At 34.1% G+C, this 19,576-nt stretch overlaps 1 protein-coding gene across 2 annotated transcripts; it reads right to left on the bottom strand.

Moving 5' to 3' along the window:
* Nucleotides 1–1,701: 1,701 nt before the first annotated feature.
* On the bottom strand, nucleotides 1,702–16,185 carry lhx2b (LIM homeobox 2b). 2 transcript variants are annotated; one of them, XM_053504954.1, is made up of 5 exons: nucleotides 15,428–16,185; nucleotides 14,140–14,342; nucleotides 13,122–13,483; nucleotides 9,830–10,035; nucleotides 1,702–2,878 (listed from the first exon to the last, which is right to left on the bottom strand). In XM_053504954.1, exons 1-5 carry the CDS (start codon nucleotides 15,611–15,613, stop codon nucleotides 2,588–2,590), a joined length of 1,248 nt encoding a protein of 415 aa, XP_053360929.1. In that variant the 5' UTR covers nucleotides 15,614–16,185; the 3' UTR covers nucleotides 1,702–2,587. The 2 variants fall into 2 exon arrangements, with proteins under 2 accessions (XP_053360929.1, XP_053360930.1); XM_053504955.1 differs by lacking the exon at nucleotides 1,702–2,878 and adding an exon at nucleotides 8,748–9,052.
* Between the last annotated feature and the right edge of the window lie 3,391 nt (nucleotides 16,186–19,576).

Genomic DNA, 19,576 nt, shown 5'->3' with positions numbered 1-19,576 from the left:
CAAAAGGGTAATCTGTCCGTAAAAAGAAACAGTTGTCTCTCCAAACTAGATCCAGTACTGCAGGATGGAGTGCTAAGAGTTGGAGGATGTCTTGGTAGGTCTGCAATGCCTGAGCATGCAAAACACCCTGAAAAGACCCATCGATAAGCTGTGCCTTATATGTGAAATGGACTGTTAATTACCTTATAAAGTAGTCATGTTCCTTTCATTTGGTACGCAACGATATGGATACCTTAAGTTAAACCGGTAACAAATGTTTAAAGTGTTAAGAAAGTTAATTCAAATTTTAATCTAATAGTAAATGTTGTAGCCCAATTGTAAAATCAAAAAATAAAATAAAAAAATTTGTGTAATTGTCAGTCTTCCTGCCTGTCAATTAGGGGCTGGAAATGTAAGGGCCATATTTCATTCTTGTGATTTGTTGTTGTGTTTTTTTTTATTTCAGTCTATTAGTTAAGCATTAAGCATTGAGTATCAATTTCATAAGTTCTGTGACATCATCTCACAGTTATGTAGCTGCATGTCTATCACGCATGTTAGTTGTAAATTGTTGTTGAGACACGGAAGGATACAGAAAGGTGTGGAGCACACAAGCTTTTGACCGTGAGACGGTAAGCTAAAAGAAATACAGTAAAATGAGTTGTTGTAACTGTAATCTATCGAAGCTACAGAACACAGCAAGCGACTTGTCGTGACTACAGTGGATTTATGCAAGAAACTGTAACAACCGTTGTACTTTGATGTTGAAAATAAACAAGAGACAAAGAAATCAACGAAACGTCTGGAGTCGTCAGTGACGCTGTGTAACAAAAGACACGCGTCAGAACTTGTGAATAACATGCACGTACTATATATATATATATATATATATATATATATATATACACACACAGTATATTATCATATTCTAAGCAGCTAGTATATATCTTTTTTAGTGAATTTATATTTGCAAAGATAGTGTATTAAGGTTTTAGTGTGCATCTCTTACTGGTATAATCAACATCCGTGCATGCATGTACTGTTTATTATAACACTATGACCACGTGTCTGTGTAAAACATATTTTATTTTGTGTTCGAAAGTCCGAGTGTACAGCGTGCGTGTACTGTTTCTTATAACATACGTGTGCGTGCGTGTAAATTAAAAGAAAGTCTAATCAGAGGTTAAAAATCCATTTCCTCCCTCTTTGTCATGTATGTTGTGCCAGTTCACACACTCTCTCTCTCTCTAATGTTCCTTTTGTGTGTGTGTGTGTTTGTGTGTGTGTTTATGTGTGTGTACACTAAAGAGAGAGAGAGTGTGTGTGTGTGTGAACCGGGACGGTGTTAAATTACGTGTGCGCACACATATAATGCACACACTTCACAATGCAAGAGAGAAAGAGAAAAAAAAAGACACACCTGTGTGCATAAACCGGAACACATCTGTCGGGATTTATTTTTACTTTTTTTTAAAGGTAAAGTAGCGGTTAATTTGTTTTATTTTTACTATATATTTTGAATTAATTATTTTTATGTATCTATTTTTGGGGGCCGTGGAACGAATAATTTGAATTTCTATGATTTTTATGGGAAACTGTGCTTTGGCTTATGAGTGTTTTGGAATACAAGTCTGCTTCCGGAACGACTTATGCTCATAATCCAAGGTTCCACTATATATATATATATATATATATATATATATATATATAAAATTTCCCATTAAAATTGCTAGTGGTTTATTCACTTAACATAATTTATATGGTATAATTATTTAAACTTCTCTTGGGAAATAAAGAGAGAAAAGGTGAAAGGGAGGAAGAGACTTATGCAGGTATACCAAACCTTGTTACCTTGATGGATATACACATGCACAAATTAAATTTCATTTAATTTTAGCAATGAGAAATAGACTTTGTATAGGGTTACTAAAATGCATCTAAGGCACATGGCATTTAAGATTTTACTATTAATTCACATTATAATCAACTTTCTTACATTGACTCCTGTCTGCAGTTGCAAAAAATTACTAAAGAAAGAAGTCAAACACTAATAATGAGAGTACTTCTATCCTTGGCCTGTGAAAACATATTTGGGTCAGAAGAAAAAAAAAATTCAAATAATTTCTCTTCAATTTCATAGGAATCACCATCATAGACAAAAACAGCAACAAAAAAATCAACATCCCTTGACTGTGGTTTGCCTGGCTCTATGCAATACTATAAAAGAGGCTCACAATCAAACAAAATCTTTTTTCTTTTTAATCAATTTCAAGTTTGTTTTTGTCTTTCCCTCTTTTTGACAGTATTTTAATTGCCTCTGGTTCTAGTTCGAATCGATAAATTGTTGTATCTTGTTGGAACTTATGTGACTTTTACAGTTGTGAAAGATTGTGCCATTAATCATACCTTTTATGTATTGTATTGTCATACCAAACAGCACCTGTGAGAATCAGAGCTAGAAGTGGTGTTTGTGATAAAACCTTTATCATGTGGTGTCCAAGTAAATTGGACCAGTGGTAGATGCTTTCACAATTTGGATCAGGAATCAGGATGCACTTTATAATTACACAACTCTGAGTCAGTGTTCATTATCACTGAGTGTAAGGCATCAGAAGAGACTGGTAAGTGTTGTCTGAGAAGGACTCTGGCACTCATGCATGTCCAAGGTGCCTGGCAAAGAGGTCAGTACAGAGGTGACAGTGGGCATGGTAGGGTTAGTGAGGTCTGTCAGTGTGGTGGGAGTAGTAGATGGGCTCATAGATGCATTTGAAATTTCTGATGCGGGACCAGATGGGGTTCCACCAGCTAGAGTTGACCCATCTGAAGCTTTGTCGGTCACATTATTCTCCTGTCGCAGAAGATTTCTTCGGAATTTGGCCCTGGCATTCTGGAACCAGACCTAAGACAACATGGAAATCCACCCATTAGTGTCATGAGACAAACAGACATTTAAAAAAGAAGGCAAATAAACAAAAGGAAAAGCACTTATTAATCTGTTAGAACGCTTATCCAAGCAACAGCATTGTTTTTCAAATAGGATAATTCAGGTTTTGAGAGATTATGCCTAATCAGTTAGGTTTTTTTTTTATAATTTGTTACATTTTTGTTTTCTTTTATTTCCTCTAGATGGTGTTATATTTCACAGGTTATTCCCCTCTTTATTAGTGCATACTTACATTTTCACTAGATGATAATCCTTTCAAGTGCTTCTTCAATCCTTACATAGCAAAACGTCCTATAGTCAGTGTGTCATTTTGTTCTTTGATGTAACAGATGTATGTGACACAAGACTTTTGGCTCAAAATTTAAATACTTGTGAGTGTCCATGCTGTGTTTGTGTATGCTGTGTGTGTCCATGTGTGTTTGTCTGCAGACGGTAGCCATATCAAGGTAAGCTGGACATATCATCCAGTCTTCCCACAATGTAAACGTTACAATCTGGGGCTCAGTCTGATATCTTCCCTACTTTTAATGCCTGCTAACTAAACATATAGTCTTGATGCAATTCGTCTTGATTTGTTTTTGAAAGATCCTTTATTTATCTCTTCTTCTAATAATTTTTTTAGTAACTTTCAGTTTAGTTCTGCGGTGTAGCATATTTATATACACTCCTGTGACAAAAAAAATCACACACTTTAAAATTGCATTGTCACCTTTTGTCAAACATAGCTAAGATTTTTACTATTTATTTTTATGCCATGTAAATTCACCAAGTATTTAAGTGATCATTTATCTCTGACCACATTTCTTTTACAATATTGACAGTTCAGCACTATACTTTCAGATTTTAATAATGTGTTGAAAGGTTCTTAACCCAGTTCCAGTCATTTCATTTTTGAAAAAATGCAATAGAGGACAATACCCAACCAGCATCTTAAAATCACTTCTCCGAATCGTGCTCATAGCTCATTTAGGACAAAAAAATATTCTTAGCTCAGCATAGGAAAAAGTCTTTAGAAAGCTTCCTACTCTTTTTTTTCAGCAAGGAGTTGGACTGCACCACGGAAAGCATGTGACATCACTTTTTATGACACTGAGAGCCACAAAGTAGACTGCACATTAAAGTGGGTGTTGTAGTTTTGACAGGTTTTGTGTTTTTAAATAGTGGCAAAGCGAGATGGTAAAATCAGCGCCAGTTTTGTGAAAGCTTTATACACATAGACAAAACTTAAATATAAGTGACTTTTCTGCATGACATTTTCCTTATCAGAGTGCTCCAATCACAACTGTTTAAAGCTGTGTAGGACTGTTATAATCTGATCAAAATGCTGTTTCAAAGCTGCATCTTTGCTGTTACTAAAAAAAACTTACCCGCAGCATACATATTACCTAGTGACCTGACATGTTCCTTCATGAACCAGTTAAATACCACACGCAATGTTAAAAAAAAGTATTCTATTGTAGTCCAAACAAATCTTTTAATGAGCTCCATGTCACTCAATGTTACTAAACCACCATTCCCTTGCTATTCAATCAGTTAGGACACCTCTTTAACTCTCCTACATTTTGGTGGAGATAAAAGTAATTTTATATTTTACAATTGTTGATGAATAGCTCTTACTCCTACTCCGAAAAGTAAGACTAAAGTTGTGTCACTCTGAGAATTATTTTCCACTAAGGAGCAAATTATTACTCTAAGACACTTAGTCAATACGGGCCCTGTTCACTTTGTGCTATGTCACACAGTTTTACGCAAGGTTTTATTTATTTATTTATTTATTTATTTATTTTACTTTTACATACAAGCTTGTCTGTCAAAAATAAACTATCAGTTAATGTATGTAATAATGTTAGGTTTTTATGTTCCTTTGTTAAATTGATAAGGCTTGTGTTTTAAATCTGTTGTTACATGAGGCTTGTATTATATTTATGATATGAATAGTTTAATAACAGAACACAATACACACAATTTGCAGACTTTTACTCAGTTTGGAAAATTATTATTTTCTGACATAACATTTGTCATGTTATGTGTCAGAAAATAATGTAGAATGTTGTCTAAAACAAAACATTTAATAAAGTAAAATAATATAAATCACACTACATAACCTTATTTTGGAAGATTTAAACTATGTTTGAGCAAAGCACAACACCACGGCCCGTATTCACAAAGCTTCTTAAGCCTAAAAGTTGCTCCTAGTGATGAAATTCTAAAAAAATTCTTAGAATCATGACATTTTCTTGTAATTTCACCTTAAATTTAGGACTCAATCTTAGTAAAGATAAAAATGATTCATGAAACATCTTAGCCCTAAAAACAGCTCCTACGGTAAAAATTGTTAAGAGTTTCTATAGCAGAGGACAAAATGGTGGAAAGAAGAAATATTCTCCAAACACTGAACATGAACCTAAAAGTAAACACTGCTCTTCTGTCCAGTTTGGCTTTCTAGTTGTTTTACTTTCTTCCAGACGATTGTTGAATACATACCATCCAAAAGTGCAACTTAAATAGACTGTCATACAATCATGTAAATTGGTAAAAGCTGACCCATTTTGCTCCCGTCAATCTGACATGGATTACAAGTAATATAATCAGTATGATAAACAAATGTAAAATCTTAATATAGCAACTACTGCATGGAAATTTGGTTGCTTATTTGCGTGTGGAAAATGCTGTATTTCAACGGGTTCAACATTTGACAGTTTAATTATCTTTAAGATGTTTAGGCTACAACAAAACCTTGGATAAAAGTAGCCTATAGTCATAATTATACAATTTGTTCATATACAAACATTATGATTTTACTGTCTGTTCTATTATCATGTATCCTATTTTCACAAAGATTGCTTTTTAAGACCTGTACAGAGGTCAGAGGTTATTTTTTTTAATTAAATAATCACTGTCCTTGAATTGCTGCATCATCTCTAGCAATGTGGTCAACCACACTTTCTCAATAAGATAAAGGTTTTTGTACTTTCCTTACTTAGAGTTGCTCTGAGATGTTTCCTGTATCACTTTTAGTCTAGGACTCCTAGCTAGGACTTTTTAAGCTAAAATAAAAGCTCTCTGAGAAAAATTTAAAAAGCTTTGTAAATACGGGCCCAGATTTTCAGGCAAAAGCCAACACAAGCCAATCATATCGCTTCTTTCTGTCATGTGATCATTGCAGCGAAAATACCATTTAAAGTCAAGAAAAGGGATGCTTACAATTGTTACATCATTTCAGTTTAAACAGCATGTTATATGGTTGACAAAACTATGTGGGATACTGAATTCAAAACATTTGTTCAAACATTTGACTGGTATTGTACCTGTGGTACGATAGGGAGCTGTCATCATGGACCAATGTGAAAGTAAAACTGGTAGAGAAGGAGGATAACAATGCCGTTAACTGAGGTCAAAGGATCATTGTTATTAAAAAGTTCTGTATATATATATATATATATATATATATATATTTAAAAAACTACTACTTTCAGTAGTGGCAACAATAAATGCATTGATTTATTGTTCATTCATTGCCATGTGTGATAAAGTTTTTGGTTTTAGTGTAAGTTAATGTTTTATTTGATATCTCATCCCGACATTTAATACATGTTTGCTGGAGTCAGTTCATCAAAAGCCACCACACACAGATGTCTTCAGGAAATGGACTACAACTGTTGCATTCCTAGTATCCAGCCCTTACTAACTGTAACAATATTATAGGCTAAGCATCAAAAGAATTGGAGTCCTATTTAGATGCAAGTAATATTTTTATTTAGTTTGGAAATCAAGTCCATCTACCAGAGGATTTTTTCATACTTTTACCTGCTGACAAGGAGATGCTGATTTCCTTTTGCAGCAGAATGTAATACCTGCCCCAGTAGTGAGGGAATTACATTCAGGCAGAGATGGAGGAGAGACATTTTGGTAACACTGAGTAACATGCAGCTCATAAAATATACGTTTAGACGAAAATGAAAAACACATCACGTGCAGTATGCAACTGGCCCATTCACAAACATTTTATATGCTGTCTCTGTAGATGACTGCTACTTTACTTCTTCTTTGTAACAGCAAAGATGCAGCTTTGAAACAGTAATGATTTGAATTACCATGGTGTCGGAAATAATACAATGCAGGAAATAATAAATCAAACTTTGCTCTTACTGCACCACAGATCATGCGCAGATTCATACGCAGATTTCCACTCCATGCAACATGTTAATATATACTGTAAAGCTGATTCTGTAATGCTGCTTTGTCACAATGACCATTGTTAAAAGCACTAAACAAATAAAATTGAAATGAATTGAAATTGAATATACATATAAAAATATATTTATATTAAATTTTTGTATTTATATAAACTTATTTGAGTGTGCACAACTGTTTTTTTTTTTTTAGATTTCCTGTTATAAGCAGCACTTTATTAACATCTATTTATTAGCACCTATTTTTCACACTCCTCAGAGGTATGTGCAGCAAATTGACAGGTGGCATTTATGTTTTCATGAATTGCCATCTATCCACAGGTAAGCAAAACCCTGTCCTAATTCCCCATCCACTAATATATGTAGCATATTTCGTGTCTCAGTGTTGTAAACAGCAACATCACATAGTTTACTAGGAGCAGTCCTACTCCGCACTGAAAGTAAGAGTAGGAAGTGTTGTAAATAACTTTTATATCCTACTCTGACCTAGACATATTTTTAGTCCTAAATTAACTTTGAGCGTGATTCCTAGGAGATTCTGAGACGCTTAGTAAACACTGACCCTGGTGTCAGTAACACCTCAGCAATGCCACATGCTGTACTGAGTGGTACTCAGTGGAAAAATTGGCATAATTTGTCAGAATTTATGTGTTGTAAATCTTTTTTTTCTTTTTTTATTGATATTGGAGATTTTTTTATATTTTGAGATAATAGATGTTAGATTTTTATGAGCTTTATTAATTGAAATTAAAACTAAAATTTTTACTTTACATGTAAAGAGAAATATTTCAATATTTTTTATTAGTATTAGATGTCACACATATACATGGATCTTATCAGTATGTTTTTTTATATTTTGTGTATGGGTATTAATTTATTCATTTTCTATACTGGGAGTTATATACTTCTATATCAGGAGAGCCTGGAGCCTATCACAGAAGACTTCAGGCACAAGGTGGGGTGCACCCTGGACAGATACACATACACACAGCTACCTATTTATACCCTAAGGGAAATTTAGGAATGCCAATTAGCTTAATCTGCATGTCTTTGCACTGTAGGGGAAATTCATCAATTGGGAGAACCCTCAATCCTGAAGGTACAAGGACACAGTGCCACCATGTAACCTGTGTGGTGGTGCTAAGGACTTTTGTTTTGGCATTGTATTCCACTGTCTGTTGCACTTGCTATTTCTGTTTTATTTTGCAAGTATTTTTGTTTGTATGTTTCCTATTTTATGTTCACAGTTCATCTTATAGTTTGTTAAAAGTCCAAAACAACCAATGATTTAAAGCTACACTGATGATGGGTCCTGTGCCAACTGTCCTGAAATTTTACAACCTAAGCCAGGCAATACCATCCCATCTATACTCAAACAATCCCTTCCTAATTGTCATCAAGGAAAGCTCATGAAACTGCTCACCATCTTTTTTCCTCCTTTGGTACTAGGAACAAATAAATAATGTCATGTGTTTATTGATCCTGATTGTCTTCTTTTCCAGCATCTTTAGGACAAAAGACAGCTGGCAACATATTTGGGAACATGGGAAAGTCTAACAGCATGGAGAGACAGCTGACAGAAGGGGAACAGACCATGCTGGGCCTGTATTGGCAGCACCCATTGACACCCATTAAATTCTACAAAGACTAAACTTAGTAATACACCTTCAAAGCCTGTAAGAGCAGGACACATGATAGTTCACTGCTTTATAATAAGCTACAGATGCAGGAACAGAAAATATTATGGACAAGAAGAGCACAGCTCTCAAGACAACCACAACTGCAGGACACCACTTGCAGGTATGCATTTGTGGTTTGTAAAAATTAATATAAGGAGTGGGATTGAAGATCCACCAAAGCAGGATAGGTGCCTAAGATAGAGCAGAGACATGGGCGTCACAATGGCCAATACTTCTTCCAAAGCATTTGGTGAAATCTGTTGAAATGAGAGAATGGGAAACCATCAACAATGACCCTGGAGCAGAAAGCAGGAACAGCAATGGAAAAGCTAGAAAGAATAAGAATAATAATCTACAGCTATGGGGAAGAGTACTTAAAGGTAATTAAAGGGAGAAGTGGAAAGATTACATGTGGACCAGCCAAATCCAGGAGGCAGCAAAAGATCAAGAGGCTAATTAAAATGTCTACTCTGAGCAGACATCAAGAACTGCCTGCCAACTTTGCGATGACCAGAAAACTAAAAGAAACCTTCTTCATAAAAGAAAAAAGTTGAACCTTTGGACACATAAATACAGGAACTGGAAGAAATTCTTGAAAAGGTCCACTATGAGACAAAAATCCATGAGCAGATAGTCATCCCACATGACGGGCCACCCCCCCCGTAAGATCTTCTCAAAAATATTTTGTTATAGACTGGCCACTTGCATGGGTATGCTGACACAGCTGTATAGGAAGCAGGTATTCAAATATTTTCTGGCTGCTGGAGCATGTAAGTATGATTAACCACCAGATCAATGCAGCCAAGAAGGACCTCCGTGTGATCTGGTCGCATTAAAAACCCTAACCCTCTTGCTTCATTATGTCCTGTGTTTATTGATTTTTTTCTTGATTGGTATCCTCTTCATATAATTTACATCAATGTTGATATTTGTTTTTTTCTACATTTTTATGTCCAGTTTTGTAATTTAATATGGTTTACTGTGTATGAGTTATGTTTACAATTTAATATACACAAAAAGACAGAATTTCTTACTTGAAGTACACGCTTTGTAAGACCTGTTTTCTGTGCCAGCTGTTTTAAATCCTTAGCATCAGGATTGTGGTTGATGGCAAAATATGACTTCATTGTTCTCAGCTGATGGTGCTTGAAGGAAGTCCTCATTCGCTTGGTCTTCTGACCAGAACTGTACTGAGAGTCTCTGTCCATGAGGTCCGCATCATTTTCATTGCAGCTTAGTGCTGTTTTAAAGAAAACATCAAAACAGAATTTTTTTCTTAACATGCAACATACAGTTTTATACATTGGTTTACAAATAACCTTCAATTTTTTATACATCTATAGTATTATAGTACTATAGTATTGTACTATTTTACAATCATGGCAATCTATTGGTACCAAAATTCGGAAGAAGAAAAAAAAAGAAGAAATATTACTCAGAACCTCAAATGATGAATGTTAAAGTCTCCGACTGTAGATGTAGCTGCTTTTACATTAACCTTATTCTTAGTCAAATCTTTTTTTTTACGTGCATTTTATCTGAGTAGCAACCATAGAAAGATGAAAAAAGTTAAATTAGAGCCTTTAATCAAAATATAAGATACATAAGGCTGACTTGGTGCCCTCATTTACATTAGGTATGCTGAGCCACAACAATGAACTATTTCCCAGCAAATTCCACCTAAATAGACCTATATAATATTAGAATCAGTTGTATTGTTTAGCTTGTCAGCAAGACTGTAAAATATTATTATTTTAAACTATTTAATTAATTTTTTTTTATTTTACTAATTTTATATTTAAATTCAGTTAATGATAGTTAGAATTTTCCTGATAAACTGTGACACGAAAGGGACATATTCTACAATGAATGTCTACAATGAAAAAGGGTGCAGTTCAATTCCCCACAGAACTAGAGGAAACCATTTATAGATAATACATCAATTTATTTTATACAATTTTGTTTTAAAGGAAACATAAATAATATTTGGATCAAAAATCTTAACAGTAAATGTCTTTAACTCTTTCCTTTTGTTGTCTAAAAGGTTTGAAATAACCAAATGCAAAGATTTTTCCAATAACTTTTGTTTATTTTCATACTTAAATATCATAGCCATGCATGTTTATCATGTTTACCACATGCAAATGGCCCAGCAATTCGAAATTCAGATTTTAATTAATTAAAAGCATTTTTAAACATACTGACAGAAATATGTGGGCAGTAATTCTTGGCAGGGGTTGATATTTTGAAAGATGCGAGACGGTTCAGGAGTTCTGTTTTCTATGACAACTTAAATATTATTATCTGCCGAGCACATTTTTGATAATTAACCTTTAATTTGTGCAACACTGCAAATGGTGAGTGAAATAGATTGTAAATCATGTAAATTGTGCAGCTAATAAATAATACTGTTCATCAAGATACAGTAGCCTATAAATAAATAGTATGTAGGTTTCTTTCTCTGTTATAGTAGTAGGCTATTCCATAGTATGCTTAGTATCAGTGAATTTATTTGCAAAACATTTAATATAATATCTTCAGATAGAACCAAACAAATCCTCATATCATCAACATCCTGAAAATATAAAGCATTATATCAATGTTATGTAAAAAACAATTGAAAATGTTTTTAATTTTTGAAATAAATAATTTAGTATAAACTGGTCTTATGGATGTGACATTTTCACGTTACGGATGTGGCATGTCTGAATTAGTGCTCTGCTAACTTATGAAAAATACATAAGAGCAGTAAATTTATATTATATATAATATTATATATAATAATATTAAAATATTAAAATATAATATCACAATAGATTTGTGGATAAACTACATATAAAATTGTTGCCATTTTTCTCTCCCTTTTTTTGTGACTTTTTTAAAGCTCAACATATGACTTTAATTTACAAGTAAAGGTTTAGTCAATATAAGCAGATGTAGGATTTTAGTGTAACAAAATGGTTCAGCAGGAACCCTATGAATTATGCTTATTTTTTCCCATGGTAAGGTTGATCTTAAAATGGAATTTATATAATATTGACCAGTGTTTAACACAGTCTACAGCTGTATGAAAACTCATATTCATGAAAAGTTCATATTTTAGTGATGACTTTTAAACTTTTTGAAACTATCTTTTTTTTTTTTTTTTTTTTACAGGGAACTTTCGTGAACAAAAGTTGTATCCATTTATAAGCCCTTTGTTGTGTTTGTAGTTTTATTTGTAACCTAAAGGGGGCAGCAGTAATCAAACGTAAAAACATCCCATTACTTTTTTATCAGCTCTTCAGTATTAGTAATTATTCGTTGTATTAAGGAAGAAAATTTAAGTTGTCACCAATGTGTTAAACAAAGCCTTATGTTTATTATATTTATTATTTATTTATTTATTTTATAAAATTATATTTCCAATTATAATTATAAATATCACAGATCATCAACATCCAATTAGATATACAATCGATCTTTGAAACATTGAAAAATAAAAAAATGAAACAACAAAAATGCTGGAAAAGCTTGGTCTCTGAAAAAAGCAAAGTAAATACGCTCTTAGAAAGTTTTAAACTCTTTTTAAAAAAAACAGTTGTATGGTTAGTATGATGTGGCAAAATCAGAATTGTTAACCAAGCACACAAGTGTGTGCTATTTTTGTTAAGAATAAACGACACGCTTTATTATTATTAATTTTACATATCAAAATATACATTTCAAAGCCATAAATAAGCACAGCATGGCAATATTACTTGCTGGTGAAGTTCGTGTTAACACTAATAGTACATTCTATAGTCCTTTTTTAACCTTCATTTTCACTTACCAAATAAGATTATTTTTATAGCTCACTTTGATATATTATCAAATTTTCTGCTGGTAAAGCTATTGTATTTACGCACGGCAGAATTAAATCTATAAGAACTAATAAGTATATATTGTTTATAGAAGCCGATATGTCCGTGCTTTTTCGTGTAACTGATTGCGTCCGAAAACAGCGGCCAGAAGGGGGCCAGGTCTGCTCTTTACCACACGTCATCATTAATAAGACTTAGTACTACTTTGTTGGTTATACTTTTTTGGTTATCAATTACTAAGTTTCACCTTACGATTAGGAGTTATTTCATTATTACTTAATTATAAAATGTTTGGTTTTTATTGTGTTAACCTACCTTTGCATTGCCTGAATACTGAACGCCTAAAAAAGAATACTTCATTTGCGATGGACTACTTTACTGTCATATTCACGGTGCGTAGCGTATAGCTTGACATAGCACTAACGTTGCTATCAGTTCTCTTCCGGAGAACTATTTGCATCTTAGCAGTAAAAAGAGCTCTCACCTGCGTTATAAGCGGCCACATCTGCTCCTGGACCAGGGCTTTTTCGTTTCCTCGGACGTCCTTTCTGTACGCTGCCCACTCCGTTGTAATAGGAGATTGCGAGCGCTGTACCCAGTGCTTTATTTGAGGCTACGTCCGTGTGATTGAAGTGTCCGTAGTCCCCCTGCACGAGTGTCTCGAAGTGTAAACGGCAATACACGAGACTGTCCTTCATGCCGAAATGGTCGCCCGTGGTCAGCATTTTGCTGCATGTCGTGCATGTGAAACAGTTTAAGTGATATACCAAGTCCCGGGCGCGCATTACCATTTCCGAGGATGAAATCCCGAGATGGCAGCGCGCGCACCTCTGCACCGAAAACCTTCTGCACAAGAGAAACACAGACATCAGCCTAGACTGAATAAACTAACGACATAAAATAGGTTTGTTTATTTATTTATTTATTTATTTATTTATTTATATGTTTGTTTGTTGCTTTAGTTGGCCTAGTCTGCTACCGAAATTGGAAGGCTCATTATTTCATAATTAACACCACTGTATTGAGTCTGATGGAGCCTAGTTTTTACTATAAATATAAAATATTTTACACACAGTTGCATTGCAGTTATTTGTTGCAATACAATGCTTATCCACAACTACCAATATTTTCTAATATTTTCTCATGAATAACGTGGCAGTTTTAACGCTAAATTATAAGTCGCTTGATACAGTGACATTAAATATTATTACTAGCATTTAACCCAAATTTTGTGTCGGCTGTAAACCTCCTGTGTGAAGTCTTGTTTAACTGGAAGGCTTAACCCATATTCACCCGTTAAAATGTAACCTATGTTGCGACGTAAATAAAATAATCACTCTACGCAGCAAAACATGTTTGCTATATTTCTTGTGTTAACTAATATCTGTTAATTCTCTATTTATTTTTTAATGCAGCCCTTAAAAACTGCAGCCCTTAAAAAAGCCCTTAACTGTAGGAAGTCACATCGATTTCTTGCAAAAGTGATACCCATGCGAACTTACCTGTAATAGTCTTCTTTGCAGTAGATGCTTCCATCCTTGCTGAAGCAGGTGAGCTCGGACTCCAGGTTGAGTTTGCATTCGCAACATTTCAGACATCGCATGTGCCACTGCTTGTCTACGGCAAGCAGGAAATAGCGGTCGGATATTTTCCCTCCGCATCCCGCACACAGAGCCACATGCTCGCCGCTCATAGATGGCATGCTCTAAGGAGAAACAGCATATAAATTTTCAGCAAAGTATAAGTTCAACCTGTACTGAATGGGTGTTTTATAACAATTTAACCGATAATCATGACAATGAAAAAAACTACAATAGATTATTTATGAATGTTTATGATTCTAAATTTTTAAATAAAAATCGATATAAACAAATATTCTTCTTGTTATCGATAACTATGTTTTGCACTTAATCATGATCATGGCTACTCCTGCATTTTAATTTCTCTCTCTCTCTCTCTCTCTCTCGCACAATCACTCACAACATGAAAACAGCGGCAAAAACAACAACGGTAGTAGTAGTACTAGTATTTACCGAATATATATTAGTATATAGTAAGATTTATTATTATTGTTATTATTATTATTACAAGGGCTACAATTTATTGTGTTAAAAAGTATGTGCATGGTTGTGTACTTGTTCAACAACCTGTTGAACACACAAGTGTGAGATTTTATTTAAATATTCTGGGCTTAATTTATAGCCACAACAACATCAGATACAGATTTAATAATAATAATAATAATAATAATAATAATAATTTTAACAGGTTTTAAGTACACAACCATGCACATACTTTTTAACACAATAAATCGTAGCTCTTGTAATAATAATAATAATAATAATAGTAATATGGCGCCGGAAAAAGTCGTTTGCCAGCGACTCATCTTTATGGGCTGTGTAAACAAAAACGTAGGCTAAAATTGTTTTTACTTTGTTAAACTAGCTTGCATTTGGCCTTAACAGGATGCCACGTTAAATTACTCAGTAGACTTAAGGGTTATGAGAATACGTGCAGTCATAAAAACTAATTTGAATAAAATTGTAATTTAGTAACTGTAATTTAATATTTTAATGTTACATAAATTACAGTTAGAATTTCACCATTATATTTATTACCATTTGAGCTTGTATTGTTAGATTGATATAATTTGTAAAATTATATATAAACGAAAGTATCAGTTTAAGTTCGTAAATTCTTCTAAATGTATTGTTGCCCATCCAACAATGGGAAACTAGAAACTTAATTGCTTTTCCATGCAAAGTGCCTGCAGTGTATGTTATCACCTACCGTTTCTCTGTCGCCCATATCTATGGCCGAGCTAATAGCAGCCGAGTTATTCTTCCCTCTGCGCTCAATTTCTTCCATCACGCTGTGAATGTCGCCTCCGGGTAAGCCGTGGAAAAGCATTGCGGACGTGAGCAAAAAGCACTTGTTTGCTTCCGTAAAATATAGTCCTTTTCTTTTGCGTTTCATATACGTTATAGGTATTCTAGTCAAAAGCTAACACTTTGTACTGCTTTTTCTCTGAAGTTGGTAAATGGAATTAGAGCACATGGGCTACACCACGGCACCCAGGACGCGCAAACTCGGATGTCGGTGCATTCTAGAAGTCTGAACACGGACGATCAACAGATGCTGATAACTCTCATTTGAAGTGTTTGAGGGCAGTTTCAACTCCACAGACGTATTTCACCACACGTTTAAACTGAACACGACATTTTCTCTTTTCGACCTGAGGAAGAGGGAGGTTGCAGGAGCACTTCAACGAAAATCCATTTTTACTCATTGCCGAGTAACCTGAACCGTTGTGGAAATTTTTACTACAATTTCAACCTCTGGGATTGTTCAAGCGTTTGCATCTTCATTGTGTTTTCATTTCCTTTGAGGCGATTTGTCATTTCAAACGATGTCCAACTTAAGCACTGCAGAAGGCTCCAGTGGATGATGAATAGTAATATATCGAACGCTTCTAACGATGTCTAGTTTAATGCCAAGTGCTTGTTTGTAGCCACAAATTCTGAGAAAATTGACTGTTGCTAGTCACAAGCGACGTGTCTCCGTGTAGGAGCCAAATGTAAGTAATTGAAGAGGAGGAGTTGAATGCACTTTGTGTGTGTGTGTGTGTGTGTGGGGGGGGGGGGGTTGAGTGCGTATGTGTGTTATATCCCTGTTTTGCCAGCCCCCAAGCCCTGTTCTCGGGTATCTAAATCCGCGCGACCCTCCGCGCCTTTTCAACAGAGGCCTTGACGTCACAGCCCACCGCGCACGTCATTGGCTGCGCTGTGCATCATTCAGATTCCTCATAAAACCGAAATGTAACATTACGGCTAGTTTTACGTTTGTCCAGATGAACCATGTGATGGTTAAATAATAATAATAATAATAATAATAATAATAATAATTATAATATTTTTATTTATATAACGCCTTTCCAAAGCTCAAGGACACTTTACAATGAATGTAAACATACGTGCAAATGAATGGGTGTTTTATTTGACTCAAATAACAGACCTAGCTAATTAACCAAAGAATCTGGAAGAATCTATAACGTTTGTTCGTTACAGTAGAGTGTGTGTGTTTGAGTGAAATGAGGTTCATAGCGCGCAATACCTTATTTTAAGATTATTATCTGGTGATAGATTTTTAGCACAATTCTCAGATTGTAATGTTTTGTTAAAAACATAAATGCAAAGAATTTTACCCATTTTTATGCAACAGAACCGAATCATTAATCCAATAGTGGCTATAATTATTTCCCACCGGACGAGCTGACATACCGCACAATAAAACCAGTGCCGGACACAGACCCCCGTGACTCACCCCCGTGAGTCCCAACAAAAGTAGACAGAGCGCGTTTAGTGTCAAAAGAACCGTATGCCGTACTGACAGCATGGAATCCGACCACCACACACTGTAACGCTACAGGAGCCGCTCCTTACAACCCAATTAACGTCAGAGCCATATTTACTGTGGGTTATTACAGGAGATACTTTTCTTCTCTAAACGAAGAGATTTAGATAAACACCTTGCGACACAAAAATGTTTAGTTAATATTACATTTTATACTATAATTATAATTATTAGAATAATAACAATTAATAATAATTACAATTATTATTATTATTATTATTATTATTATTATTGTTGTTGTTGTTGTCATAAAGTTTCAGTACTCAATACTACAGAACTATTATTTATTTTTTAACCCAAGATAGCATTTTAACACTCTTAATTGGCACCCAGTGCTTAGTTGGTAAGAAAGGATTAATTTCAGGCCATGGAAACGCCAATGAGAGACAAAACGTGACCTGTGTTTTACAAACCCCCATCCGTCATCGTCTTACATTTTGGAGGCAATCCAAATTAACGTTTACAAAGCCCAGTTCTTTAGGACGTCTGTAATTACAGAATACTAAATTACAGAATTTGTAACGCCAATTACAATTAATAATTGTATAAATAATACATTTTAAAAGAAACATATTTTAGATCCATAAATCAAAAATGCATGAATATAATATAATATAATATAATTGTGCAATTGTTTTAAAAATACACATATATGCAGTCATATATCGTTGGCTTGGACATGAATTATGCATAAACTTACGTGACCTTGCTTAGTAGCCCTTCTAAGTTGCTTGAAATTTGTTGGTGCCATTTTTTCCCATTTCTCTTATCTAACTATAAGAACAACTACAATACTACTCCTATTACTACAACAACTACTACTTCTATTACTACTACTACTACTACTAATAATAATAATAACTACATGGATATATACTAACAGAAAAACTTTAGTGAAAAAAAGGAAAACTCGAACACAATATTGGACAGGACTAAGATTATCTTAAGTATTGAATAGTGATACTTGCTACGATGTTTTTTTGCGCTGCGATACTTTTAGGAAACTTCGCTAAGATCCTTAGCGTTAATCTGGCTAAGGTACAGTCACACAAATGAATTATTTAGAAAAGGGTTAGTATACAATTAAAGTGTAATATAAAAAGGCTTTGCTTTGCCTATATATTTGAGCCATGTGGACAAAAAAAAACATGAGAAAATGTATTCAGTTTTTCTGCAGTTGACCTGTTTTTTTGTCAGTGAAGCAATTTCTTTACTAAAACTTCAGTAAAATAATTAACAGACAGACGTCAACTAAGCCATGTCGCAATGTTATTTTTTTAAGCCATGAAAAAAAACAAGGTCATATGTGATACCAGAAAAAAAATCTGGTTTTGCATAACAAATAATACGTGAGTTTATACTAATATTGAGAAAACTGCCTGATAAACTGAGGGTTCCGGCTACTTCAGTACTTCTACTAACCTGTTGTGTAACCAATGACCCAAAATGGATGTACCCGGTTTCATAATAAACCTTAATGTGGGAATAAGCGTGTTAGGATCCAACATCCCTATGCAAATTAAAATAATGTGTAGTACTCCTAATTGAATATATGCATATTTATCATCTGCAATCTTTGTCTGGAGTAATGTTGGCTTATTCCAGTACTGTAGAGATAGGCTGTGGTGGATATCATGGTATTTTAGAGAAGTAGTCGAATAAAGAAAAAAAACATTGAGTAGTCCATCTTGAAAATATAAAGCGTCTATCATTGTAAAAAAGGGAACTGTAATTAAAGCAACGATTTTTGACTGATTTTGAAGAGTCACTTTGTTCGGTCAAATATTTTTATTGTCTGATTTGAGAATGGATATTTTCAATTATGCGTTCTGATTTGACAAACGGCTGTTTCTCATTTCTTCGCGATTTCTCTGCCGGAGGTGATAAATGAGACGTGTGGTTTGAAACGGACACCTCGGGGAGAGCAAGCGCTTTTTTTGTTTGGTGGTTTTGTATAACAAAACATCACTTCTCTGCTTCGTTACCGTTCGAGAAAGCTATGATCAAAAGACGAGCCGCTACATATTATTTTGCGCTCCGATCATGGTTGCTGAGTTTAGTAACGTTTTAACTGTTTTGCTTGGTGAAAAAGTAGGTAGACTAAAATAGAGAAAATTCTCAGATCTTATGCCGCATTAACACTAAAGGTTGGACTCCTACGTGATAAGGTGGCATGTTCGCCGCTCTTCAACCTGTTAAATGTTTGTCCTTTCACATTCCGAATCCGTATTATGTTTGAAAATTTGGAAACTTTCTTACCCGCCAAAGCTTTAGAAATAGACATGATAATAATAACAACAATAATAATTGTTTAATCCAGACAGTTTAATTTTGACAACCATTATTTTATTACAGATGCAAAGTTAATATCAAGAAAAAGTAGATTTTTAAAAAATATCATGTAAAAGTATTATTATTATTATTATTATTATTATTATTAATAATAATAATAATAATAATAATAATAGTAGTAGTAGGAAATCACTATTATTTACTGCTTTCATTTTACATCGTGCAAAATTTTAT

The sequence above is a fragment of the Clarias gariepinus genome, chromosome 9, assembly GCF_024256425.1.
Source record: "Clarias gariepinus isolate MV-2021 ecotype Netherlands chromosome 9, CGAR_prim_01v2, whole genome shotgun sequence".
Classification (NCBI taxonomy): domain Eukaryota; kingdom Metazoa; phylum Chordata; class Actinopteri; order Siluriformes; family Clariidae; genus Clarias; species Clarias gariepinus.
This window is presented reverse-complemented; position numbering and strand designations above follow the sequence as displayed.